Genomic DNA, 27834 nt, shown 5'->3' on the forward strand with positions numbered 1-27834 from the left:
TGCCCATAAAATACTAATGTTATGCCATTCATGTAAGGCACACAAATCTTGCCAGTTAAGCTAATGCTATGCTCATCATTGTGATGTTTGTGTTTGCTTTGTGAGTTTTTTATTATTTTTGTTTTCAAATCCCAGAAAGTCATAACTGGATGAAAGCGTGAGTTTGAAACCCTCAGAAATCATCCGTAAAATATTATCCTATTTTTATTTTACAGGCTCTTCTTACTTCAAAAATGCTAACGCTAAGCTAGCAACGCTCGCCGTATCCCCCAGATTGCGACGTTTTCTGCAGACGAATTGCCTTTTCATGATTGTAACCTTGAATTATACATAAAATAACCTTTAACTCATTAATAAAAATGCTAACACTAAGATAATATTGTAAGGCAAGCAATGTTAGCCAGCTAAGCTAGCAATACTCAGCGTATCCGCCAAGTTGCGACGTTTTCTGTAGACAAATTGCTTTTTCATGATTGTAACCTTGAATTATACATAAAATAACCTTTAACTCATTAATAAAAATGCTAATGCTACGGTAATATCGTAAGGCAAGCAAACTTAGCCAGCTAGGCTAGCCATGCTAACCGTATTCCCCAGATTATGTCATTTCCTGTAAACTAATTGCTTTTTCGTTATTGTAACCTTGAACTATCCATAAAAAAAACAAACATTTAACTCGTTAATCAAAATGCTATATGCTAATATTCGGAGGCAAGTGGGGTATTATAGCACTTGTCACAATTAAGATGTCGCACCAAATGCTTTACACGATGAACGCAAACCAAAGCCGGCAACTCCTTGCTGCACAAAATAACATTGCGTCTGTGTTGGCTTCAGAGAGAAATTGGCTGCACTCTGAATGAACTCCATGTTCTTAGTGCACAAAGGTGAAGTTTGAGTCAAACGCCACACCTTGATTCTTCACCTCATCAGATGCTATTTCTTTATTTCTGAGCTTCAGGACCAATAACCAGCCCTTCTTTTGTCGTGAAGAAGTTTTCTGCCAGTTAATGTTGCAAATACTGTTTAAAAAAGGTCCTGCGAGACATTTATACCGCGTCGTCTTCCAGTGGCAGCATGTCAAGATAAAAAAAAAAAAAAAAAAGTAGATCTAAAATTGAGCCTTGGGGAACACCGCAATTTAGCTACATAGCTTTACATTTATCATGTGTTTTTGTACTTTGAAAAGTTGGTCTTCCTGATTTAAATCTGTCAACCAAACGAGCCTCTGACCTGCTATCAGTAGCGTGACTTGTGGGCGCGAGTGCGTGCGAGCGTGTACGAGCTTCTCTGGCTGCAAGCCAAGAGGATCCTGTCAACAGGAACTCTCAGATTTGATGCACAGTCACTAGTAGCCACAGCAGGAAACTGATTAGGGTCGTGTGTGTAAGTTTCAGCATTTTATCTCGAAAAGTGTAAAAATAAGTCAACCAGCAAAAATCAGGATGGAAAGTTGGGGTTTATGTTCCCGAGGTTACAGTAATGTTGTTACGTTTGTGCCACCGAGTTTGAACATTTGCATGACATCCGTTTAATTCCTTACAAGAAAAATATTTATATTAAATGCTGAAAATGTCTAACTGTATAAGTATATAGGAAAGTGGGTCCATTTTGAACAATTCCCCATATTTAAATGTATGACACTGATTTTGTTGTTGGATAAAAATAGTAGAGCAAGAAATTATGAGGGTGTGGTCATTTCAGGAAATTGAAAATAAATTATATAAAAAAAAAATCAGAAAAAATAAATATATATATATATATATAAAAATTCGAAAAAAAGTTCAAAATGTAATTTTGAAATGTAATTCAATGTTGCAAAAATGATGATTTAATGGTGAAAAATCAGCAAAAACGGCAAACAAAAATTGGGCGCAAACCTATGTCCAAATTTGGTCAATTTCACATTTTGTCACATTTGTTTGATCTGTCCCAGTGGTTCTGCATTTTATTTCTCCATTTATTTATTTGAGAGGGGTCCTGTAGTTAGTTTTGGAGATGCAGGCATTCCACCAAACGGTGGTCGCCTGCACCTGACGTGACCTGCACGTGCAGGTCGGCGCACCAAAACAACAGGTCTGATAAGTTTTTGGGGCGTGTCACAACTTGCGCCACCACCGTAACCACCAACACCAAAGTGGAATGTCAACCTTAAAAACCAACAAACAAGAAGTTGTCTTCAAAGAGAGAGAAGCGACTCATGCGAAGTGAGTGCAGTGAGCATATTTGGTGCGCGCGTCACTTTTTTTTTTTTTTTTTTTTGCTCGGGACGCGCCGAGGAGGAGCCGAGAAGGGAGCCCCCCTCCCCAAATATAAAGCCCCCTTCGCGACGCTAGCGGAGAACCTGGATCACAGCTGGCCGAGGAGGAGCTCGCACCTGCAGTTGCGGTCCATTATTTTTTGGATTTGCGACAACTCGCCTTTTCACTCCAACCAACTTTGTCGTCTCCTTTTTCCCCCCCATCCGAGCGATTGCGCGCGCAGATTTGGCCGTTCGGCAACGCAAGTGCGCAAAAGTTCGGCGCGCGCGCGTGCGCACATGGCCGCCCTCATCAGCGCCTACTCGTCGTGGCCCGAGTCGTTCGAGTGTCCCGCGACGGACGGCGACGTGGCCTCGGCCTCGGCCTCGGCCGATCCGCACCGGGGCGCCGGCGCTTCCGGGGACAAGACGGCGGAGCCCCGCATCCGGCGGCCCATGAACGCCTTCATGGTTTGGGCCAAGGACGAGCGCAAGCGGCTGGCCGTGCAGAACCCGGACCTGCACAACGCCGAGCTCAGCAAGATGCTCGGTAAGTCCACATTATTATTATTACTATTATTATTATTATCAGGCTGAAGGATTGTAACATTTACACTTTTAATGTAATCCTGTGTCATGAGAATTAAGTTTGATATTCATTTAAAGTAAATATTTGTGTGTCTCTAAAGCATTTTTAAAGAGTATATAACTTCCATGTTGATTTTGACTGGGAAAAACTGCTAATATTTACGTTGAAAAGTATCCATTGCAAAGCTTAGAAATTACACGTTATTTAAGACTTTTGTAAATTCATTTATTTTTGCTAGTAAATTATCAGTTCAATATTTGTATTTGATTTCTTTTTAATTTCATTTATTTTGCATGCAAAGCATAAATAAAGCAACCAACACAAATTATAGGACACTCCAGTGCACCTTTAGCAGAAAAATATTTAATATAAAACTTTGATTTCACACATGAAAATAAAAAAAAAAATGTATCATGATTTTTAACTTTATAAATTAATTCTGTAATTTGATGTCCTCTTCTGGATGGAAAAGTGATTTTGGCAACTAGGGTGTACACTTTTAGTTGATAAACATCCAATTGAAATTATAAAAAGTTGATTTTACACAATAAAAAAAAAAATATATATATATATATGACATTTCATCATAAATGAATTTGATTCTATCAATTTACAAATGTTCTTAATGGAAAAGTGATTTTGGATACTTGAATGTGTTTTAAGTGGAAACTCCTTCAATTCAAAGCTTCAACTGTTAACTTTACACAGAAATAAGGCCTTTAATGAATATACATATATTTATTTTTTTATTTAAATTAAATTAAAACCTCTAATTTTATGCACTTAATATAGAAATCTGTCTTATGCAACTAATTGGAAAGAAGTTAATGTAATGTTAGTAATGAAGTTGGAACTAAAAACACGATGATTGAAAATCAGTTTGGAGCTTTCACGTAGCAAATGTCTTCATTTTATGCTTTGACGATGGAAGTCTCAATTAGTGTGAAAACAATCAACTGAAAGCTTGTTCTATAAAATCCAGATTGTAATGACTTTTGGCTGCGGTTGAATGAATGAATGAATTAGCTGACGTTATGTCACCTTCAAACTGGAAATGATCCGAAAGCAAATTCCACAGCAGCAATTGACATTCCCCAGTTTGAAGCAACAGCGAAAATAAACAGCAATTAAAAGCTCAGTCCTTATGTTAACATGCCAAAAGTCTTTCTTCATATCGCAGTGCCGTCATATTATTTTCTTTTGAAGTAACTCAAGCAAGGTCACACAAGGTTCATTTTCAAGTTGAGACATTGTCATTTCCTGGACAAGCGAACAGTCAAATCATCTTTGTGGTTTTTATTTTCCTCCACCAGGGAAGTCGTGGAAGGCCCTGACGCCCCCCCAGAAGAGGCCGTACGTGGAGGAAGCCGAGCGCCTGCGCGTGCAGCACATGCAGGACTACCCCAACTACAAATACCGGCCCCGCCGCAAGAAGCAGCTCAAGCGCATCTGCAAGCGCGTGGACCCCGCCTTCCTCCTCGGCGGCCTGCCCCCCGACCAGAACGCCCTGCCCGAGCAGCGGGCCCTGTGCCGCCCCCTGGATAAGGACGACGCCAGCCACCCGGCGGCGGCGGGCGTCCGATTCTCCGGCCCCGGCCCGGCCCTCCCCGGCGTGCGAAGCTTCCGGGACCCGGCGGCGTCCGGCGGGTTCGACGCGTACCCCTACGGCCTCCCCACCCCTCCCGAGATGTCGCCCTTGGACGCCGTGGAGCACGAGCACGCGCCTCCGTCGTACTACATCCCCTGCTCGTCGCCCGACGAGCGCCACCGGAACCACATCGGCAGCCCGCCGCCGTACCTGGACTACGCCCAGACCCAAATCCACTGCGGGGGCGCGCACGTGAGCCACGGTCACGGCGGCGGCGGCCTGATCCCCGGCGCGTACTACAGCGCCTCGCCGTTCCCTCTGCCCCATCATGGCCTCCAGCACGGCCACGTGGGTCAGCTGTCGCCGCCGCCGGAGACTCAAGGCCACCTGGAGACTCTGGACCAGCTGAGCCAGGCCGAGCTCCTGGGCGAGGTGGACCGCAACGAGTTTGACCAGTACCTCAACTTCCATCCCGAGCAAGGCGGCGGCGGGGGCGTGGCCGTCACAGGTCACATCCAGGTGTCCGCCGCCAGTACCAGCACAGAGACCAGTCTGATTTCGGTTCTGGCCGACGCTACGGCCACATACTACAACAACAACTACGGCATCTCGTGAGCGAAGCGCGATCAACGTCTGTCCGGCCATTTTCGAGCACTTGCTCCCGTTTCGGGTCACGGGGGGGTTGGAAGTCATCCCAAGGGGGAGTTTGGCGGGGTACATCCTGAACTGGTCTCCAGCCAATCACAGCACACGTACTGTAAAGACAACAATCGTCCATCCAGCCATTTAGTTTACACCACTTAGTCAGTTTTGGCTAGGGATAGACCGATTATCGGCCGATTGAAGTTGGTAACTCACTGAGCGCTGAATGCTTGCAAACGTAACGAATTTAGGGTTTTCGTCAGGATTTGAAAGATGTTCACAGGCAGTTTTGAAAGACATTTCAATTTTTTTTTCCCACTGTCTGCGAAGATCTTTTGAAAACTGTAACGAACCTGACAAATACCCCAAATTAGCTACTTTCGTATGCATTTGTTGCTCAGTTAGATGCAAGGAACTTTTCTTTTAACAATTTATTTAAATTTCTACCTTGACACTGAGAACTCCCTACACTTTTTATTTTTACAAATTCAATATAGAATTATGTAGGAATTTTGGAAAACTTTATTTACAATAGAAAACTTTAGTGCACAATTTACTTGCTTAGTTTTTTAATTTAGCTCAACATTCTGATGACCCTGGAAGCTCCCTGCAATTTTAATTTTTTTAAACATAGCTTAATATGTTTAAAAGAAAAAAAAAAAAAAAAAAAAATGTGACGCTAATATTTTCTCTTTTACGGCAAATGAATATCGGTTACCTACTAATAATCGGTCTTGGAAAAAAACATCAGTCTATCACTAGTTTTGGCAACAGAAGCAGACTGGTTGCCATCCGTTTGAGATTTTTTCCCCATTCAGGGTCCACAATCTTCTGACGACAAATGCAGGGTACATCCTAAACATGGTCAGCAGTTAAACCGCAACGCACACGTTGCCAAACAAGCTCCCATGCAGCAGACTTTGCGCTTGTCCTCGTTCGGGTCCCAGCAGATTGAAGAAGAAGCGGAGTGACCCCGAAACTGGTGGCAAGTTACTTAAGGCCAAATAAATTAGTTAGTTTAGATCACTTGGTGATCCCGCTGAGATCCTGGACTGGTTGACAACGCACACGTACTGTAGATGATCCGACCATTTTTGTCCACCTCCTTATCCACATTTGGGTATCGGCGAGCCATCCCACCGTGAGCAGTTTCAAGTCACCAGAGTAGCCAAACAAAAACCACTCGATTCAAACCCTGATCCATTTGACAGCGAGGCGGACGTACCAGCCCATTAGTGGACCGCGCCGCAGACTGACGAATGCGACTGCCTGGCGTCGTGAGAACCTTGAGAGGGGGAGGGCGGGCCGCCAAAGACGGGACACCTCAGGGAAGACTTGCGGGGCCCCTCCAGTTGCCGTGTACATTTCACACACATGACTTTGTAAATGCAGAACCGCTGACGGACGCTCGCAACGGGCTCTTTTTTTTTTTGTTTTTTTTTTTGTTGTTGATGTTTTTGCAAACGTGACTCTTGCAGAGTCTTACCTCGCTCGTTGTCACCCCAATGAGGTTTTCGTCCCCAGTACGCCCCCCCCCCCCCCCCCCCCATCAAATACTTAATAATATCTATATAAATATAATCAGATTCTAGGGTGAAAATGTATGCAGATTGATCTTGTAATTTAAAAAAAAAAAGTGATGAATTGTCATTTCCTGTACAAAGCAAACGTGTCAATAAAAGCCGACGATGGTGCATACTGGAACATGTCTTGATGTCTTTTGTGTTTGTCCTCCACCCACCGCCGCCGTCATCATCCCCTCTTGAGGATTAGCCGTGACAACAAAGCCTACGCTAGCTAGCCCGCCTCCGTCCCCTTTACCGCCGTCCCTTTTGTTTTGGGTTCCTCGCACCCCCTTTCTATCTTGTCCGTGCAGAAAATACGTCAATAAATGCCTTGTTTTGATTCACAAACTCTCCCCATTTTTTTAGTTTATTTTCCGATAAAAGGAATTCGGGTGTGGGTGGGGTGGGGGGTGGTTGACAAATCCTGGAGTCTGGCTGCTCTTCCTGGGTTTTTTGGGAACGCTTGAGTCGTGCTTCTTGTAAAGAGGATGTGGCGGAGGAGCGGTGTTTCCTGCCTGATAAGGTGGCTGTGGAGGTGCGAGGAGGGGTTGGGGTGGGGGGGGGTGGTCCATGTCAGGATGTTTGGGCCTGGCTGGTCCCGACATTGCAGCGAGATGGGAAGCCGGATCGGGACCCGCTGTGCTCAAAACGACACCGCAGAGTCCAATCTTACAAGCGAGCGAGGCCCCGCAGATTGAGTCGTGATTCGGTCTCGTGCAAAAATCTCAAATCGGCTTCAATGTCGGTCATGCCCCCTCCCAAAACATTTTGGAATCAGGAAAACAATATAATGTACTTCATGAAAGCAAATGACGCACTTGAATGGAATGTGAAGAATTACAAACGTTTTTTTGGCCACTTGGGGGCAGTATAAGACAGATATACAGATTTGCACAGAAACATCTCATATTAGTCATTCTTCACAGAGGATAAAGAACATGCATGTGAGATTTATTTATATATATATATATATACACACACACACATATATGAATTTGAGTTTGAGTGCGATTTGAGTTCACTGCCAACATACGGCACTCTTGTGTCAAATTTCTGCTCGTAAGTCAAAGCAAAAAAAAAAAAAAAAAAAGACAACCCGTATTGAAAAATTCTTCAAGCATAAAAATGAGACTACATTTAATATTATTCAAAACCACTAAGATTTTGCACAGTTTGAACATTAATACTGATCATTTTTTTAATTTTTATTTTTCCCAGTATTTGCAAATTATGCATGTGGTTCACACGGAGTTGGGCTCATTATTATTAGGGTGCCTCTTGTACATACTTGCATTTTTTATTTTTATTTTTTTCTTATCGTAATTCAGTACATCTTTTCATGAACATCAACTAAGGAAATAGAGGAAAATAAATAAACCGTGAACCGCTGATAATGACTTATCATTTTGTCAATATCTCGGTGGAACACGCTAATGTCCGCCACTTAAAATGTCGGGAGTGACAACATTCATCATGTCTGCAGCGCGTTCCTTCAGGGTGACGACATTATTATTATTATTATTATTAGCTTCACAGCCTCGGCGGCGGTCGGTGGCGCTGCCCCGGGCGGCGGGCCCCGGCTGAGAAAGTGGTCGTCCGTCTGCGTTGCTGGGGTCAACTTGGGGGTGCAGCAGCCGACTCCCTTGTTAAAGGCACGTTAGTTTGCCCCATCCATCCACTCAAGGACAAACTTGTCGTTGCACGCTGACATTAGATCATTTTTTCACTCAGGAAGTTTGATACACTGTCGCGATTTTTTTTTCATTTTACTTTTTTTTTCTTTTTTTTTATGGCTATAAAGTAGTATTAGTGAGCCCATACATATTTTTGGAAAAAGTCATCTTTATTATCATGTTATTACATGCTTATAATGTAATTACCAAAAAATATATAAGAATGTAATAGATTCAAATATTCTATTCAAAAATGTAATCATTCGCCCATGGAAAAAAATTATTGCACTATTCTTTAAAAGATTTGTAAAATAAAAACAGGAAGTATTTTAATGTTGGAAGGCGGACATCTTATGCTTCTGATTACTAAAGACAAAATGCTCGAGACAGTTTGGGGGCGGGGTTAAAAGAAGGTCGACTGTTTCTTTTAGTAGGCAGTGCTAATTTTTTTTTGTCTGTGTGCATGTGAATTTGTACTTATTAGTTCACCTAAAACCAAAAAAAAAATCCCATTACCCTTCACCTTCACGCCAGAGTCGTGAAGTTCAGAAGGTCAGGAGACCAGAGGAGAGGTCAAAGGAAAGAAAGACGAATCAAAAGTGAAATCCAGTACCAACGAAACGCCACCCACAATGTTACAAAACTAGAATCTTACACCAACCCCAGAAACCTCTAGATTCCAACAGATTTGGGACATCTCAAGAGAACAGAGGAAAAACTAAAGTGAGGAAAGAGGGAAGGGTAGAGGAAGGAGAGTGAGATCCTCCACCGAGAAACGAATTCTGTTTGAATTTCGGTAGATGCTGTTGTGACGGATCTGGCATGCATAAAAACCTCCACCAGTGCTCATATTGTCAGACGATATTTTGTGGATCTTGCAAGACGAGAACAGGCAATATGGCGACGTTTTACGTTGTAAAAAAAAATGCATCAATTGGCCCTGTGATGTCACTAGACACAGAACTGTAACATATAACACGTCTCCTAAATGACGTCAGCCATCAAAAGATGACAAAGTGGACCTAAGATGGAGCCTTGGGGGACACCACAATTGAGTTGATGAACATTCTTTACAACTTAGTGAAAATTCCCCGTTGCTAATGTCTTGGAGGAGGCGGGAGCTTGGAATTCAACTTGTAAGTCAAGCCACTACATTTACTGCAGTATCCTAAATAAGAAGTAGAACGAAGCATTTCTCATGAAGAGGTCATAAAGTCCAACGTCGCAATCAAATTTCTGGCGCACTTGCAAGACGCACAATATTTGCTGGCGCACTTGAACGCGGGCTGAACAAACACGAGATGTTTTCTTTCTCTTTTTTTGTTTTTTTGGCCGCCTGATTGCCGGCTGGCCGCGTTCCAGCCGGGCCGGGGGTCATGCCGGTGGAATGAGGCTGTCAGGTAGTCTCTTATGTTTCCTCTTTCCTCCCCGTGCCGTCATGTCGCTTCCCTGGCCAAACAAACAACAAGCGCCGCCGTCAAGGTAAAAGTGGGCCCGACAGCTGCGTTTGGGATTATCCGTCCGCCGCCTTGAAAGTCACTTGAAAGCCGGCGGAGTCCTCCGGAGGCTCGCAGGAGGCCGCCAGTCTGGCGATGGTGCGCGCGGGGTCCTCGCCGCCGTCCAATCGCGTCGCGCTCTCGCCGTGCTAATTGGGGGTCAAGAGGAAAAGGCGGATCGCGATCACGTGATTTGATTCCATGCGTCGTCGCTTCCTCGACTTTTATCGAACCGACGCAGATCGATAAGGATGCACCGGTTAATTGGATATTCTGCCACCTAGTGGAAGAACATGATGTCGTTGTGCCCGTCATCACTAGAATAGCTTGATGGGGGGGGCGGGGCAAAATATTTTTTCAATTTGATTCATGAATTTTATATTTTACTTTTTTTTTTTTTTTTTATATTACAGGTATTTCATTCATTTCTATTATTCCTAATTTATTTGTATTTTATATAGTTTTTTCTTATATGTAATTTTGTGTGTTATCACTAAATACATTTCATTAACTGTATGGTCTATTTTTTTTTTTATGTAAAAAAAAATACTTTAATTTTGAGTATTTCATTACCTTTAACTGCAATTTTTTTTTTTACATTTTATTTTTTATTAATGTCTATTTTTATTATAATGTAATTTAGATGCAATTTGAGTTATTGTTTTTACATTAATTTGATATTTGTTGTCTTTATTTGTTTTTACTCATTTTTGTTTTGCTATTACCAGTATTTCATTAATTTTTATTATTCCTAATTTATTTTATACTGTTTTTACTTATATGTAATTGTATGTTATCAGTAAATACATTTCATTAACTCTATTGTCTATTTTTATTAAAAAAATAGTTGTACTTTAATTTTTAGTATTTTATTAGCTTTAGTTAACTGAAATTTTCTTTATTATTTTTACTTTTAATTTAATGTATTTTATTTTTATTGTATATTTTTTATTGTAATGTAATTTAGATGCAATTTTAGTTAGTTTTTACATTGAGATTTTTTAATTTGTGTACTTTTACGAATGTTTTCCTTCCCTTTAAACGTAAACTTTTTTTTTTTTTGTAGTTTTTAGTATTGTTAGTATTTTGTATGTTCACTAAATTTGTCAATTGCTTTTCATCAATTGGATCGCTTAATTTTCTTTTTGTGTTTTGTGCATTTAATTTGTTTTATTTTTATTTTATCTATTTTCTTTATAATTTTTTTATATACACGTATTTGTATATACATTTTTTTTTGCTTGCAAGTCACAGCAAAAAAAAAAAAAAAAAATTACAAAAAAAAAAAAAAATCAGCCAAACAACAGCTAAAATCTTGAAAAAGTCGTCGACTTTCAAGCGCAAGCGGTCACGTGACTTGCGTCAGTGCGTTACGACTGCAAAATCCCATCACTAACTAAAATGTTGCTGCAGTGGAGTGTGTTACGGCAACATAAGAACCTGTTTACAATTTGTACCTGGCCCGGAAACGGGGCCACGCACACACACGCATCTTGCAGCAAGGGATTATGGGTGCTATTCTTCATCTCATTGTGGCTCAACAACGGGCGGCGTGTTGGAAGAATGGACCAGACTTGTGGAGGGACGGCTGCCATGTGGCACACGATGTGTGCGTTGTGTGTGTGTGTGTCGGGAATGGAGGAGGGGGGGTGCATGCAGATGGGGACCCCTTTGGAAAACTTGGGGGAGCGTACGAGCGGCCAAGGGCCTCCCAGCCGTCCGTACCTGCGCCGTGAACGCTGCACCTGTTTCTCAGCAGATACAGCAGGAAAGGGGTGAGGGGGGAGTTGCATGGGGGAGGCCAGCACATGCTTGCCAGCGCAGAAGGACGAGGCGAAGATTGTCCGTTTATCCTTCACCGGAACATTTGCAACATGGACAAACTTGGGACTCGTTTTGCATATTTAAGACCATTTTTTGAACAAAAAAAAATCCATAAATATTTTTGGACAATTAGGGATCTTTTTAGAATCAATTATCCTATTCCGTAACATGCAGTGTTGACTTGAGATACGAGTTGCACGACTTCAGAGTTGTACAAGCCGTCATTTGGATGATTTTTTTTTTGCTTGTAAAAGTCTACACACCCCTGGTTAAATGTCATCTGTTTTTTGTTTTTGTTTTTGTTTTTTTTGGACCAAGAAAAAACATTTCAAAATGTTTCCCGCCTGCTTCCAGATACTATTTGAACATCAGATTTTTGGTGACTCCCATTTGGCATGAGCTTGAATGGGATTGGTTCATTCTCAAACTAAACCACATCCCCACTCAAGGGGGTGTGCACACTTGTGCAACCTCTGTCTCAGTTGTTTGTTTTTCCTTCTCAAGATTTTTTCCCAATCGAGTTGCAGATTAAAGCGGACATTAACGGTGGAAAAGTTTTGAAAGGATTTCAACAGGGGTGTGTAGACTTTTTATATCCGCTTGATGCATTTGTCACCAAAACAAATCTGCCTTCCTACTCAGTTGGAAGTGAGTAAATGTGTGTTTACTGCATGTTCTTTCCCCGTAGGAACTTGTCGAGCCTTGATGTGCCCGCTTTCCAAAACTTAAAACGCTCCGACTCCTGTTCCAGTCCTGTGTGACCTTGGCAACCGACCGGGTCGCCGTCATCCTTTTCCATGGCGTTACGGGCCGTGGCATGTCGCGCACGAGCTCGAAGGAATCCCTTCCTGCCGGACGGCCCTTAAAAGAGGTTGAAAAATAATGAAAGGTGCGGAAGTGACTCACGTTGTGGTCCGTCCCTCCCCAGAGTTGAGACGAGCGCTGCCGTTTCTGCTGCTGCTAAAGTGGCGCGTTGACAGCTTGAAAACAGGATACGAGCCCGCGCGCAGGCCGCGCGTGCGTGCGTGCGTGTTTATTGCACATGGCCGAGCACTTAAGAGCAGACGGGTCTGCCGGCACCGATAAGCAAAAGACACTCACGTATGTGTGTGGACGTTACACATGTATGGAACGTGTTTGTAAACAATCGGCGCCGGTTTAGTTGCGGGTGGCGGAAAAGTGATTGGCTCGCGGTGATTTGAGATGAAAACGATGACAACAATTTGTTGTGTTTGGGGTTGCGGCGCTCGATGTGCCATGATGTCATTCGCTGCCAGCTGTTTTCAAAGCAGAGTTCCCCAAGGGTCAGTTTTAGGCCCACTTGTTTTTTTAGTCTCAATACAAGCTGCCACTCAGTGACGTTATTTGGAGACATGATACAATTTTCCACTTTACAGTCATCCATCAGGCATTTTCTCACATGAAAAAACATTTAGCAAAACATAATGGCTTGTCTGCTCACTTTTGTCAGGTATATACTGTGCTATCATTTCTTCTTTTTTTTCTATTAAAAAAATGCTACTTTTGTCTCATTTTATACATCTTTTTTTATCGATGGTGTTTTTTCATTGATTAATTTTTTTTGTCCTGTTTTTTTTTTTTTTTGCTTTAAAAAAAATACTATATTTTACAATCTCCAACAAAATTTATTTTATTGTGAATATATATTTTTCTCTGCAAATTATCACTCTATTTTCCCCCCATAAATAGTATGACTGAACTAGTTTTAATACTTCCTGTAGTACAACAAATGCTGTTTTTTTTTTCTTTCTTTTTTTTTCCCTCCGGAAAAGATTAAATAAATTTCAAAACATGAGTAGAGATTAAAAAGAAAAACAACTTTGAAATATGACTTGATTTTCATATTAAATTTTTCTCCTTTTTCTAAGCTAAAAAGTACTTATTTTAACATTACAGCTTCAACCAATAAAAACAAATGGTTTTAATATGTATATATATATATATATATATATATATATATATATATATATATATAAATCTTACTTTTTAGTGCAATTTTGCTCTTGCCACTTTGCGACTTTTTAAGTAATACATGGGCCCTACATACCACAAATGATTTGTTTTTATAAACATTATTGACTTGTGTGACTACAGCACTTGCTCACGCTGCGTCGTTTTTCTTAAAAAGAAAAAAAAACGATTGTAAAAAGCTGAGCGGTGCATGGATTTTAGAGCTGCATTGTAATTGGTCGAACTTTTAAGCCAATCATCACGTGCGATGAAGCAGCGGAGACGAATCACTTCCGCCTTTTCAAACGCCGCTAAGAACCCACTCAAGTGTTTCTTTGTTGGCAGCTTTCGTTGAGCAACTTCCAACTTTGCCTTCTATTCTTAATCTCGCACAATTATAAATATAAGAGACGCTGTAGCTGCAACAAATGAACCGGATTTGTTATATAAATATATTGTGGCAACTCTGCCGTATGTCAGGATGGCCGAGCGGTCTAAGGCGCTACGTTCAGGTCGTAGTCTACTCTGTAGGCGTGGGTTCGAATCCCACTTCTGACAATAATTTTACTTCTTTGACAGAGGAACATTTTCGACGCATTGAAACGACACACAATCCTACACAGTGTAGAATAATGTGTAAATATAGCTGTTTCTAGCTGCACGTTTCTCCCTGAAGAGGGACGTTCGTTTCATTTGGTGACTATTTATATTATTATTATTATACATATACAAGTATAAATGCAAACAACACTTGAGTCGGACACACTCAGTCGAGTAATCCGTGGATAAAATAAGACTGTTTGCTTTGTCTGCAGAATACTGGAATGAAAGTGAGAAAGTCCAACTATCTACCTTGTTGGCTAACCTCCAAGCAGCAGCTTTGGACTGATTTCATTATCTGCTGCCGTGCCAATCTCATTACTGTGGGATTAGCGCTGCAGGTTCTCTCGGATATACTGTATGGGCTGGGTGGGAGGGGACCCAGTTTAAAAAAAAATAAAAAAAATGTTTTGTCAAACTGCATGAGTGCATTTTTGATTGTACAACTTGATATTTACTTGTAGAACTTTGATGACCGCCCGAGGGCAGTTTGATGTCAATTTCAGTCGATCTGAAGTGTGAATGTAAACAAACCACTGCAACATTTATCTCCTGCAAGAAATTCTTGTCTCGGGCCTCCCTTTTTTTGTGGACTTTTCATGTCCTCATAGTACCCGTGCTCGAGTGGGTTTTCTGCAGGTACTCTGAGTTCCTCTCACCAGAGGTGTAGCTTGCCACTAGGCAAGGCTGGCAATTGCTTGGGGCCCCTTTAGCCAGCAGGGGCCCCCAGAGGGCCAACAGATTTGACACAAACCGCACAGTGCAGTAATCACTATTGTCTCGAATCCCCTGAGTCAGGTGTTTTTTTGTTTGTTTGTTTTTTAAACAGAAAGGTTGATTATTTTTTATTTTTTGTAAATGATCATGAATAATAGCAATATACAAAAGGTCTGCATGTAAAAATGTCAGCACTAAAATACTAAAATTCACCTCCCCGAACAACGTAATAATTTGATGCGTTTTATGACTACAATGAAATTGGGATAGGGTTAGGTGTGATGTCTTGTAAATTTTTACTATTTTGTATGCCATGTTCTGTCTGTAGATTCCAATTTGTCAAATAAAGAAGGAGGAAAAATACCCGGATTAAAAAAAAAAAGTTGGTTTGTGCGAACGAGTAATTTTAAAAAATGTTTAAACTTTATATTCTGGATGTATCGTTCGACACACATTAATTACAAATTTGCCCTCTGGTTCGTTATTCGCTATGGCGTTTTTTTTAATTATTATTTTATCCAGTCAGCGCTCGATTTAGCTGCGACCCGGAAGTTAAACAGCGACCGGAAAAGGAAGCAATTAATTTTTTGGCATGGCCACTGACCAGGGCCTGGCGTTTTTTTTGTTTGTTTTTCAACACATTGTGGACATTCGTTACGTTATTGGATTGTTTACATGCATGGAGGCGTCCACACTAAAGGAATATTGTCTCCACGTCGGCTGCTGCATGTCGGCTGAAGAAAAGTGGCGACGAGTTGTGAAAAGGTAACTCGTGCTCAACTTTTCCACGGTTTCACTGCATGGGTCTCTAAAAGTAGATACTGTATATATATTTGTTTAAAAAGAACTATCGTCTCATATTTAGCGTGTCCTCAGTTGACTCGATTAAATCAAAACATTTACGTGCGTTTACACAATCTAACGAAATGCGATACTAGTGTCCAATGTAAAATGTGTTTATTAGTCTACTTGAGATAATACTGTAAAAATACAAAAAAATAGAGACAGCAGGATTGAAGAAAATCCAGTTTGAGCATTTGAAAAATGTTTTAATGAGTCAGTAAATGCTCCTGATGCATTGTGGGTTTAGTAGTTGTTGGCAGGTGCTGCATTCGAGGACGGTCGGAATTTACACAAGTTGCTTTTCCCAGTTCCGACTTAAAAGCGTTTGAGGCGAAATTAAACAAACAAAATGGCGGATAGTGATTAATTACTATTTTTGTTTCGTCCTCCAAACTCATTTTAACCTCCAGCAAACTTGCCTTATCGCAATTTTGCTTTCATTTATTGTTTTTATCTTATTTCACGAGTATTTCATACAGTAGTTCGCCTTATAATTTCATGCAGGGCTATAGCGGCATACTGTCACGTACGTCGTGTTACTGGTATTATGTCGAATATTTATGAATGAAAAAAAGTTAAACAGTTTTATCATTCACGGTCTGTGTCGTCAAAGGGGTGGCCTTTGGGATTGACGTCACATTGTAGTCCATGGGTAACTTCCCCGACGGACTACAATGTGACGTCACTCTCCAATGGCGACCGACCCCTTTGGAGACGCAGACCGTGAATGGTAAAACGCAATTTTTCGAGTATAAAACTAGATAGCTGTCTTCATTCATAAATATTCGACATAAATCCACGTACGTGACAGTACGCCGCTATCGGCCTGCATGAAATTATACGGCGAACTACTGAACTGTATGAAATGCTTATGAAAAAAGATCAAAACAATAAATGAAGCGAGAAGGCAAGTTTACTGGAGGTCAAAATAAGTTTTAGGACCATAAAATAATAAATAAATACATTCATCACTATCCGCCATTTTGGTTGTTTACTTTCGCCTCAAACGCTTTCAGGTCGGAACTGTGAAAAAACAACTCTGATAAATCCGACTTCCGACCGTCCACGAATGCAGCATAAGTTCCGGGGGGCGGGGCAGCAGCGGGGAAGGTCGGTCTTGTGCGGGTGATGGGCGTGAAAAGGGTGGAGTCAGCAGAGCGGAGTGAGCGGGTGGGGGCGTGGCTTAGATTGGAGCACACTGACCTGCTTGCTCACTGCATGAACCCCTTGCCTTCTATGAAAAATCATAAAAAATCTGATTGTGCTCAAAACTTCAAGAATATGACATTTATGAAGTAGGGAAGCGAATATTTAAGTGTATTTCAATTGTTTGACAAACAAGTGTTTTATGCATTTTATGCAAATTAGCACCTGCAATATGCAAATGAGCTGGACTCACCACTTCCTTTTTCTGTTTTTTGACATGTTGGAGGCCGTTTGGGACACGGATGAGCCTGCGCTACAACCGTGCGATTGGAAAACTGCTTTTTGACGGGTAAGTGTGCTTTTTTGACGCAAATAATGCCATGCTGTGTGCTTGAGGGGGCGTGTCTGATGCCACTTTGCCATTTGGCGGTGCACTTTGACTTCCGCTTGATGTACTGAGACTCATCAGAACAACATTCAATGGTTCTTCAACATGTGCTTTTTTTCTTTTATCACATTGGTGTGGCCCTAATTATTGAAAAATAAATTTTGAAAATATAAACAACTTATAAATAAAATCAACTTTTTAAAAATGTATTTTAAAAAAACCCCATAAGTTTAATATTATGTTGCCTAGTTATTAAAATAGATACTACTGGTATTTGTTAAAAAATAAAATAAAATAAAATAAAAGCACATTTAAAAAAAAATCTATTAGTTTAATATTATGTTGCTTACTTATTAAGATAAATACTACCAGTATTTTGAAAAAAAAAAAAACTTAATTAAAAGCACATTAAAAAAAATCTATTAGTTTAATATTATGTTGACTACTTATTAAAATAAATACTACCGATATTTGTTTAAAAAAAAAAAACTAAAATAAAAGCACATTTATTTTTTTTATTATTTTAATATTATGTTGCCTACTTATTAAATAAATACTACCGATATTTGTAAAATTAAAAAAAAAAAAAAAATTAAAAAAAAATCTATTAGTTTAATATTATGTTGACTATTTATTCAAATAAATACTTCTGGTATTTGTTTAAAAAAAAAAAAACTTAAATAAAAGCACATTTAATTTTTTTTTATTAGTTTAATATTATGTTGCCTACATATTAAAATAAATACTACCGATATTTGTAAAATAAAAAAAAAATAAAAAAAAAAAACTTAAAAAAAAATATCTTAGTTTAATATTATGTTGACTACTTATTAAAATAAATACTACCGGTATTTGTTTAAACAAAAAAAAAAAACTTAAATAAAAGCACATTTTAAAAAAAATCTATTAGTTTAATATTATGTTGTTTCCGTATTAAAACGAATACTACCGATATTTGTAAGATAAAAAAAAAAAAAACTTAAAAAAAAATCTTAGTTTAATATTATGTTGACTACTTATTAAAATAAATACTACCGGTATTTGTTTAAACAAAAAAAAAAAAACTTAAATAAAAGCACATTTAAAAAATGTATTCGTTTAATATTATGTTGACTCGTTATTAAAATAAATACTTCCGGTATTTGTAAGATTAAAAAAAAAAAATCTTAGTTTAATAGTATGTTGACTACTTATTAAAATAAATACTACCGGTATTTGTTTAAACAAACAAAAAAAAAACAAAACTTAAATAAAAGCACATTTAAAAAAAATCTATTAGTTTAATATTATGTTGCCTACGTATTAAAACGAATACTACCGATATTTGTAAGATAAAAAAAAAAAAACTTAAAAAAAAATCTTAGTTTAATATTATGTTGACTAGTTATTAAAATAAATACTACCGGTATTTGTTTAAAAAAAATAAATAAATAAAAGCACATTTAAAAAAAATCTATTAGTTTAATATTATGTTGCCTACGTATTAAAGTAAATACAACCAGTATTTGTAAGATAAAAAACAAAAAACAAAAAAAAACTTTAAAAAAATCTTAGTTTAATATTATGTTGACTACTTATTAAAATAAATACTACCAGTATTTGTAAAAAATAAATAAATAAATAACATAAATAAATAAATCTTGAAAGCACATGTCAGGAGCATTGAATGACGTACTTGTTGTCTGTTTGCACGTGTGGCAGTTGTAGTGCAGTTGTGCAGAATTGGTTTTGGCCTATAGAGAGCTGCGTCAGTTAGTTGGTTTTTGTTTGCGCTCATGTTCCTGATGACTTTCCAAATTGTTTGGTGCACTCTAGTTGTTGTCTTGACTAATCTTATACATGTTATGATAGTCGATAGGCAAGTTGTGAGGTGTCAGTAGGTAGCCCTCAGGTGTACCTAATCAAGTGTCCAAATATTAGATAGACTGTCTTATTTGTTGACTATGTGGACATCATCTATTGACAGATAGATGATGTCAACAAATGTCATTATTGGTCAGTAGAACCGCTGCATGTTGTTCAATGTGGTCTGTCAACTTCAACAGTTTTTTTTTTTTTTTTTTTTTTAGCTTGGTAGCATTGGAATGAGCTGTTGTGATGAAGTTGATGTGAATGAGCAAGACTGACTCTGTTTTTGTTTTTGTTTCCTCACATGATGGTGGAGGTGTTGGACGAAGGAAAAGACTCAAGGACACGTGGACGGGTCTGCACGACCGACGACGACGACGACGACGGCACGCTGCTCAAGGACAGGTGTGTGCGCTGTCACGGAGGCGTTTCTCAACCTTTGCTTAATGTATGCAGCGGAACATCATTCAATGCTTGTGAACGTGTGCTTATGTTTGGCAAAATAACGTGACTGTATTTTTGAAATTGAGTAATAGATGCTATTTTTGCCACATGTCCAGAAGCGTTGAATGATGTTTGTTGTGTTTTGGCGACGTCGCTTGTGACATCATGTGACATCACATGCACAACATGGTGTCGTGTGCTGGCTGCTTCCATGTCAAACCCAAGTTTGGAGCTTGAGTCCAACATTTATTTCTGTGTCCAAAAAACTGCTTTTCTGAAGTCAAATATATTTTTTCAACTAAAAAGAGTGTCTCCGTGTTTTATTTCCAACTTGCACTGTGAGTTTTCAAATTGTGGAAATGTGTCAGTTTCATGCGTTCAGGCGGTTTGTTATTCTCAGGGCCTCGAATGAGTTGCAAGTTGGTTGTTCTCAGTTCATTTCTCAAAGTCAGACGGCGTTTTCAGCACGAGTCGAGGAAGCTCGCTCGCACCAGAGGCCAAAACATCTTAAAAACAGCCTCAACAGTCCACTTGCAATCCATTCAAAGTACTAAAAAAATGCTTTCTTGCTACTATTAAGCTTCACCATGCAAATGAAAAGATAGAGCTCCACCTACTTTAGGGGAATGTCTTAAATTATTTGCATAATTGGCCACTCCCCCTCAGAAGCGACCAATCGGCAGGCAGTATGCAAATTAATTTGCATAACCACGCCCACTTGTCCACACCAGAAAGGGTATATAGCCTAATTTGCATAGCCGCACCCACATATGCAAATCACAAGGCTGGAAAATTTGCATAAACCCCGCCCACTTTTGGAGCCAACCAATCAGATCTCACCACTATTACAGAACCCACCAATCAGATTGCTTCCTGCATAAACCCCACCCACTATATAACTTGGCCACACCCCTTTTTACAAGATATACTTTATGAAACATTTCAAGAAAACGTTTGTAATATGTTTAAAGTTACAAGGACAAATGTTTTGTAATGTGTTGGTTGTAATGTTACAAGAAGACTTCAGAAAAGATGCAATTGATCAACTTTTATTTTTTTGGGAATGGCAAAAATGGCAAACAACAAACATTAAAAAAAAAACTAAAAAAAAATAAAAGTAAAAAAAAAAACAAAAAATAAACTTAAAAAAATAAAAGTAAAAAAAAATAAAAAAACAAACAAACAAGCTAAAAAACTAACTATAAAAAGTTGGATGACTTGATTGCAGTTTCTTTGTCACCAGGTGAAGTGCGAGCCAGCGGGAGCAGATCAAGCAGACCTAAGACAAAAACGACATCAGTGAGTCAAGTCAACCTGTTGTGCAGAAAGTGCATTTGACATGTGATGAAGTTTACCTGCACAGAAGGAGATCTGACAACTTGAGTGGGATTTCGCTCCATCGCTCGCCAGGAAGTCGGCCATGTTCCTCGGCACCTGCAGCAACATTGGAAGACAAGAGAGGCATCGACAACATTCAAAGTAGGGATGCACCGAAATTAACTTTTTTTTTTGCCAAAAGAAAAGCTTTGTTTTAACCATCATTGCATTTATTAATTAAAATTACATTATAAAATATTTATTTAGCACTGACATTTTAAATTGAAATATGTTCACAGCACAGACATTTTTGCTAATGTTTATTTTTGCTAATGTTAATTAAAACAGATCCTTGACTGAGCGGTTTTCAGCAGTTATAAAAAATAATTTTTTGTCTATAAAAATAATGTGGTGACTTCATTATTTTCCAGATACAATTGGTACCTTTGAAAAGTAATTTTCTCTACGTGCTGTCAACTGATGACATCACCTGTGCTGAAGAAGCAGGTAACGACCAATCATGGCTCTGGTGAGTCATGATTGATCGTTACCTGCTTCTTCAGCACAGGTGATGTTGACAGCAAGTAGAGAAAATTACTTTAAAAAAAAAAATAATAATAAAAAAAAATAAAGGTATTAATTGTACATGAAAAATAATGTCAAATTAATTCTGGACAAAATATGAACTTTTCACTGCTGAAAATTGTTTAATGAGCCAAGTATAACTTTAAACACCAAACGCGGGGTGAGCATTTTCTGCCGGTGCGATGACAGTTTGTAGTCACCGTACAACAGTTTGCGCGTGCGATGCAGATGACCAACATTTAAGAATAAATGTCATTGTAACAGCCAATCGGCTTTGGGAACGGACTGCAAAGTCACACAGCGTCCTGTACAAGGTCTTTCGTCCCCCGGAGATCGTGCGAAGCGTTTACACGTTTAAAACCGTCGCAATAGTGCCAGGCGAGCATCAGCAATAAATCGTGATACTTTGTCTCAAGATAGATTATCGATACATTTCCGCAGGTACCGCAATATTAGTTAATATATAGCCACTAACCGCTCCATTGTTAAATTACTTGGAGTAATTACTTGGTGGGCCACTAGAGGGAGCGCCTCAAAGAGTGGTGGCGAAATGTGCGGAAGTCTTTAGGCGAAGAAGACACACGAGCCGACTCTGATTTGTGGAAGACATTTATCTGTCTAGCGACCGTTTTGCGTAAGTTTCTATGAAAATGTATTTTAGATTCAATTTTCACATTTTATGTTTCAACTTTTGAAGCACGCAATTTGAGGAATATTGATTTAAAGGTGCTGTTTGCCGGTTTCACTCAGGAAAAAAATGCACTTTAAATACAGGATTTAAACAAACTACTTTTCAATTTATAGATATGGGCTTTTCTTAACATGTGGGGGTAATTTCATCCTAACCCCCCCCCAGCCTGTATTTTGCCATTTTCTGTTTATTTTGTAAACGGCGGGATGTTTCAGTGAAAAAGAGTCTTTACACCCCTCCAGCCACTCGCAGAGCGTGACGTCACTCCCGCGGCAATTTGAAAGCACACACCGATTATTATTTTTTCCCCCCCTCACTCACTCACAGAAGCTTAAGTGTGAATGAGCGAGTGGGGGGAAAAAAAAAAAAATCCTTGTGTGCTTTCAAATTGCCGCGGGAGTGACGTCACGCAGCCGACATGTTCGCCCGGCCCCGTTTGCGACACGCTCTGCGAGTGGCTGGAGGGTCGTAAACACTCTTTCCACTGAAACGTCCCGCTGTTTACAAAACAAACACAAAATGGCAAAATACATGGGGGGGTAGGATGAAATTACCCCCACATGTTAAGAAAAGCCCACATCTGTAAATTGAAAAGTAGTTCATTTAAATCCTGTATTTAAAAAAGTGCATTTTTTTTTTCCCCTGAGTGAAACCGGCAGACGGCCCCTTTTAACATTTAAGTATTTCTCAACTCAACTTTATAAAGCGCTTTAAATTAAGAACAGGCATTGCTGTATACAAAGTGCTGTACATGAATATCGACTGTGCAGTAAAGAATAAGGGAACAAAACAATTAATTTACTTTTACAATGTTACACAAAAAACTCAGTTTGTAAAATGAAATAATTGACGATGTAACTGACTGACATGTTGCATGAAAGTTTAAGACAAATTTGACAGAAAGTAGTCAGTTAAGACATCTATTTGTATAAAAAAATGCACTAAAGTACTCACTGTGAAGAAACCAGTTTTATTATTGTGTTTCAGTGTCAGCCAAAAAGGAACAATTTTCTCATTGGAGGAAAGAAAAAAAAAAGTTTGTCTTGAATAGTTTTATTGTAGATTATCGTGATATATTACCTGTTACTCGTTTTTAATCACAAAGATCATTTTAAGCAGAATTAACACTTGCCGCGTTTGGTGCTTATCCTATTCCGGCCATATTCTTTCGACGTTAATTTTACTTTGGCAGAAAGCCAAAAATGCACGTTTGCCATTTGCAGATGAATATTTTCGGTAGCTGAAAATTCGGTGCATCCCAGATTCGAAAACTTACCGTCAACTTGCTGATGGCACCAATGCAGCACCAAGAAAACAAATGGTGGACAACAGTCACCGCCTGCTCAAGTGGACTCTACAAAGAGAAAATATATCATTAAAAATGGGTTAAGTGCTTCTTTTTTTTTAATGCAGCAAATATGACACAAGATGAAACCCACCAGTGCAGAAGACCTGCGAGTTGTTCCTGGGCCTGTCAGTGATGATGCAGCTGCTTTCACAGGAAGCTAACCAGGAAGAAAACTTTCAAGTGACAAAACGTACGCAAACCAGTTCAGCTTCTACTTCATTTTATTATTTTATTAACGTGCCTCCCCCAAGGGAAGAAAAAAAAAAAAAAAAAAAGCTGCAATGCAGAGATGATTCACACGTTCCTTTTTTTCTCCCCCACAGGTGCAGGATATTGGTGGCCAGGCAATTTCTCCATGATGACCAATTCTTCACTGGAAGCCTCCTTTAACAGCATTTATTTAAAAAAAAAAAAAAAAAAAAAGTGGTCAGCTTCTCCAGAGGCCAGAGATGCTTTGGCACCACCTAGTGGACATTAGCAGAAGAAACCCAACGTTAACGTGTCAGCACAAAAAGGTAAATGTACCTTTTTTTCCAGGGTCCCGGTTAAGTGCGGTTCAATGCAGCTTTGGGGGTGTCAAGGCGCCATCTGTGATGCACATGTGCAGAAGATCGGCCATTTTGGATCACCAACTACAGAGGTCAAAACACGTTCACACACAAAATTAAACAGCGAAAGGTATAGGACAGGTGCACTTTTTTTTTTTTAATTCAAAGCAATTGTGTACCCAACCATGTCTTGTATGAATAGAAACGATTTTAACATATTGTAATTAATTTGCTGTGAGTGGGTACAGGTTGTGCTTTCACTGGAGGAAAACTACAAATAGAGATGTTCAAATATGTTTGACAATTGTTCACGTCAGCCATTTTGTTTTGCAGCATGCTCCAACCCAGCCTCGTACACGATGGGCTCTTTGCACAGCTCGAATACTTCCTGAATTGAATACCACACCTTTTGTTTCCCGCCTTTCATTAGTGGACAAGCTGATTAATCCAGGTGTGCCAGACACACCTGGATTAATCAGCTTGTCCACTCATGAAAGGCGGGAAGTGAAGGAGTGGTGTTGAGTTCAGGAAGTAGTGGATTTGTGCAAAGAGCCCATTCTTGTTCCTCGGGCAGCTCTGGTTGAAGTCAAGATGTCGTTTCTTTACCTGCACGCACAAAAAACAAAAAAAACAAAAAAAACACAAATGTCACCTGCCATGTCCTTACCCTCCAGTCATCTTCACTACGTGCTGAAACAAATTAAAACGTATCACATCACATTTTAACGTGTATGAGTGTTTGTGTCTCACCAGTAACGAAAACAGGGCTGAGCTGGACGTGGTGTTAATGGCCTGCGGCATGTTGGCTGGCTGAAAGAGACGTGACGTGACATTGTTAGCTTCCAATTTCCAAACATGCAAGCACATTTAGCCAGTGTAAGAGAGGAAGAAAAACAAATGTCTCACGCAGCCTTGGTCAAAAAAAAGCTAGCGGAAGTAAGAAACTTTATTTCAAGGGAGTCCTTTCGCTTCAAGATGCGAGCCTGTGGACAAATTAAAAACAAAAAAGTTACGAGTTGATTCTCATTGACGGTGTTAATATTACAAACGAGGCAGCCTACCTTCTGCCGAACGCTCCTCTTCTCCAGTTTGACGCTGGAAAGAGAAAAAACGCGTTAGTTAAAAAAGTACGCAGTCTTATTAAAGATATTCAGTTTCTAAGTACCGTTCAGGCGTTTGATAACTAAAAGCTTGAACAAAGAAGTACTAAATAAATGCGTTTGTGCCATTTTAATCACGCGGTGACGTTAACTTACTGCGATCGAGCAAACATTTTAGCTAGCGTGCTAGTAATGTGTTTGCACGCTGAAAAGGTGAACATGTTAAAAGTTACAAGTACGAGTGTAAGCAGACACTTAAAACAAACCTTTGGTCAAAGTTTTTGGTCATCTTGCCGAGCTGAGTGGAGAACAGCAGGCGGAGGATGTCGTCGTGATGCTGCTGGGCTGGTGAAGAAACATCGCTGTTCAATTGCTCGCAGGTTAAATAGATTTTCGGTTACAACGTCATCAAGTGCTTTTTATTTTTTTCAAAAGCTTTATTTAACTAAACGAAAAAAAAAAAAGTCAACTGCGTTTAGACAGAAAATCCTGATGAAGTCGGTAAATGACCGGACGCGGGGATCGAACGCTGCTCCGCTGCACCAGAGTCCATGTCGCTAACCATTGGCCCAAACTCACTTGTTGATTTTTTTTTCGATTTTGTCGTAATTGTGCCTTGGAATGACAAATGTGACCCAAACTAGACATCCACCGATTCTACGAATAGAACCGCAAATCCGTTCGTCCTCAAAGCAACGATGGTCAAATGGTATACGACGTCGCCTTTGGTTCACTTGGTCTCGGGTTCGACCCTCGTTTTCTGCAACCTCTAGACTTCGTCTTTATGTATGTTTGTTCGAGGTTGCACCATCGGGGATCGCACCCGGTTCACTTGAACCGGAGGCAAAGTCTTATACCATTCGGCCATCCTGATTGAAGGTGTTCGGCGTTATTTTTTACGTATTTGTAGGACTTCCACATGGGTGTATGAACTCAATAAATGTGATAAGACCCGGTTTTGTAGACGGCAAGAATGGTCCAGTGGTCAGTAACAAGGGTTTCGGTTCCGACAGACGCTGGTTCGATTCCAGATGCCCTCTGCGTTTTATGGGATCATTTCTCGAATTATTGAAAATGAGAGAGACAGCGGGGATCGAACACGGTACCATGGGTATGGCAACCCATGTCTTATTCCATTTGCCACCTGATCACAACGACTTCGACAAAAATTAATGAAGGTGATGAGTACGCTTCATGTAATCTGAATTTGCCGGCTTGGGGACATCCCAAACCTTCACCCTGCTCCACCAGCCATTCACACAATCAGATACTTCTTTCTTTTATTTGTTTTTATTTATTTTTTTTAAATGGGTTTTACTTTCAATTCCCGCATCCACATCCTGGTAGTCAGCTATGTAATCTACTCAAATACGAGTCCAACGATTGTTTTCTATATTAACAGCTCACGAAGAAGTCAATCCCATTCCCACCCTTAATGTAGTTACTCCAGTCATCCACAGGATTCTATTTATTTATTTATTTAAAATTTATTATCGTATCTCAATTGCGTCTCGGCTTTCCTCTAAACTTTCACCACGAATTTGATTGACCACCCACACGATCCTCAACGATTGTTCGTTCGTTTTTTTGTTTTTGAACTATATTTCCATGTAGGCTTTCATGATGCGCGTCTTATCACGGCACGCTTATTGTTTTATCACATTATTGAACAATTACAAACGAGCCGAAACCCAAAAATACTAACCCGAAACGCCACCCTTCCATGGAGTGCGCCGTCTGCTGGGAACTTGTAGTACTGCACCTCAGCCACGAATTGGCCAAGAGCAGTTTGTCAACCGTCGTCCTCAGGGAACGCGATCCAGCCTGTTTTCCCATGTCTCCATATTCCAAAGCAGGCGACGATCGTGATCAGGATTCTCCAGAGCTTGCTGACGAGCTGTCATTGGAATGCCATGCGTTGGGGAAAAGTGTTGGTCAACATAAACCACACTACAATCTGCATAAATTAAATATTTATTTGCACAAAAACCAAGATCAAAAAAGTGCATGAGGTGAACACAGGGGAAAAAACGCCTTATGATACTTTTTTTTTTTTTTTTTTTTTTTAATGTTTTACTATAAATAGTTTGTTTGTTTTTTTTTTTGTGGGTGAGAAACGCCTTACTATACAAGTGTATCCCGCTTCTCACCCAGTCAGATGGAACAGGCTCCAGCTCATCACCCACAAGTGTGACAGGCGTGTCCTTTGGTGAAGGTGCAAAGTAACCACTCCTAGACGTTAACTACTTGTGATGGTTGAATTGAGGCCAGCTAGCCAGGCGAGCTAAGCCGCACTGCACATGCCCAGTAGTCCAGCTTTTGCCTTACTGGTAGCGGCCTGACAGAAATGGTGGAATCCTCTACGGCTCATAAAGTGCGAACGTTGCTACTTTTAATTGTTTTAAAGCATTTTTGTTTATATTGTCTCTGTATATTCTGTTTTTTACCTTTTAACACACGCACTTTTTGCTAAACTTGGAGGTCTTTGCAACCGTTCCAATGTAAACATCATCCACAGCGACCATTTGCGACGCGTCATCGCAAGCTCGCCCGCATGCGACTCAATAGGTTTCCTTTGTGCTATTTTCTCCCCTCGGTGAGTCAGGACATCATAAATCTCTGCCTGCCCACCTAGCGCGGACCTCCACCCACCCATCAAGCTCCTTACGGCT

General features: G+C 39.8%; 2 protein-coding genes, 3 long non-coding RNA genes and 1 other non-coding gene across 12 annotated transcripts; 4 read left to right on the top strand and 2 right to left on the bottom strand.

Annotated features, from left to right (window-relative positions):
* Positions 1 to 2184: 2184 nt before the first annotated feature.
* On the top strand, positions 2185 to 6734 carry sox7 (SRY-box transcription factor 7). Its single transcript, XM_077510536.1, has 2 exons — positions 2185 to 2789; positions 4142 to 6734. The coding sequence occupies exons 1-2, from the start codon at positions 2201 to 2203 to the stop codon at positions 5029 to 5031; spliced, it is 1479 nt and encodes a 492-aa protein (XP_077366662.1). The 5' UTR covers positions 2185 to 2200; the 3' UTR covers positions 5032 to 6734.
* Positions 6735 to 11997: 5263 nt separating this feature from the next.
* LOC144010823 (uncharacterized) lies at positions 11998 to 13148 on the top strand. Its single transcript, XR_013281360.1, has 2 exons — positions 11998 to 12193; positions 12305 to 13148. It is a non-coding gene; the product is annotated as an uncharacterized LOC144010823 (long non-coding RNA).
* A 914-nt stretch (positions 13149 to 14062) lies between these two features.
* Positions 14063 to 14145, top strand: trnal-cag (transfer RNA leucine (anticodon CAG)). Its single transcript has one exon. It is a non-coding gene; the product is annotated as a tRNA-Leu (tRNA).
* A 450-nt stretch (positions 14146 to 14595) lies between these two features.
* On the top strand, positions 14596 to 23913 carry LOC144010535 (uncharacterized). Of its 7 annotated transcripts, none has more exons than XR_013281249.1 (7): positions 14596 to 16477; positions 17180 to 17242; positions 19446 to 19534; positions 20817 to 20872; positions 20924 to 21052; positions 23580 to 23704; positions 23838 to 23913. XR_013281249.1 is itself a non-coding variant. In XM_077510891.1 (7 exons), exons 1-6 carry the CDS (start codon positions 16440 to 16442, stop codon positions 23645 to 23647), a joined length of 354 nt encoding a protein of 117 aa, XP_077367017.1. In that variant the 5' UTR covers positions 14596 to 16439; the 3' UTR covers positions 23648 to 23704; positions 23838 to 23913. The 7 variants fall into 7 exon arrangements, 2 of the variants coding, with proteins under 2 accessions (XP_077367017.1, XP_077367016.1); XR_013281248.1 differs by having other exon boundaries at positions 20937 to 21052; XR_013281250.1 differs by having other exon boundaries at positions 20940 to 21052.
* Positions 20607 to 21336, bottom strand: LOC144010538 (uncharacterized). The gene is made up of 2 exons (XR_013281253.1): positions 20929 to 21336; positions 20607 to 20852 (listed from the first exon to the last, which is right to left on the bottom strand). It is a non-coding gene; the product is annotated as an uncharacterized LOC144010538 (long non-coding RNA).
* On the bottom strand, positions 23443 to 27409 carry LOC144010537 (uncharacterized). The gene is made up of 9 exons (XR_013281252.1): positions 27313 to 27409; positions 26868 to 27059; positions 25429 to 25507; positions 25124 to 25157; positions 24969 to 25045; positions 24813 to 24872; positions 24040 to 24146; positions 23606 to 23898; positions 23443 to 23520 (listed from the first exon to the last, which is right to left on the bottom strand). It is a non-coding gene; the product is annotated as an uncharacterized LOC144010537 (long non-coding RNA).
* Positions 27410 to 27834: the final 425 nt, after the last annotated feature.

The sequence above is a fragment of the Festucalex cinctus genome, chromosome 21, assembly GCF_051991245.1.
Source record: "Festucalex cinctus isolate MCC-2025b chromosome 21, RoL_Fcin_1.0, whole genome shotgun sequence".
Lineage (NCBI taxonomy): Eukaryota > Metazoa > Chordata > Actinopteri > Syngnathiformes > Syngnathidae > Festucalex > Festucalex cinctus.

Bases quoted from the DNA above. Each gene is read 5' to 3' on its own strand.
- LOC144010535 (XM_077510890.1), top strand. From the start codon at position 15,497: ATGGCCACTGACCAGGGCCTGGCGTTTTTTTTGTTTGTTTTTCAACAC. The intron at 19,535-20,816 runs GTGTGTGCGCTG...CTTTGTCACCAG, and splicing joins GGCACGCTGCTCAAGGACAG to GTGAAGTGCGAGCCAGCGGG. The intron at 20,873-20,983 runs GTGAGTCAAGTC...ATCGCTCGCCAG, and splicing joins CTAAGACAAAAACGACATCA to GAAGTCGGCCATGTTCCTCG.
- sox7 (XM_077510536.1), top strand. From the start codon at position 2,201: ATGCGAAGTGAGTGCAGTGAGCATATTTGGTGCGCGCGTCACTTTTTT. The intron at 2,790-4,141 runs GTAAGTCCACAT...TTCCTCCACCAG, and splicing joins CGAGCTCAGCAAGATGCTCG to GGAAGTCGTGGAAGGCCCTG.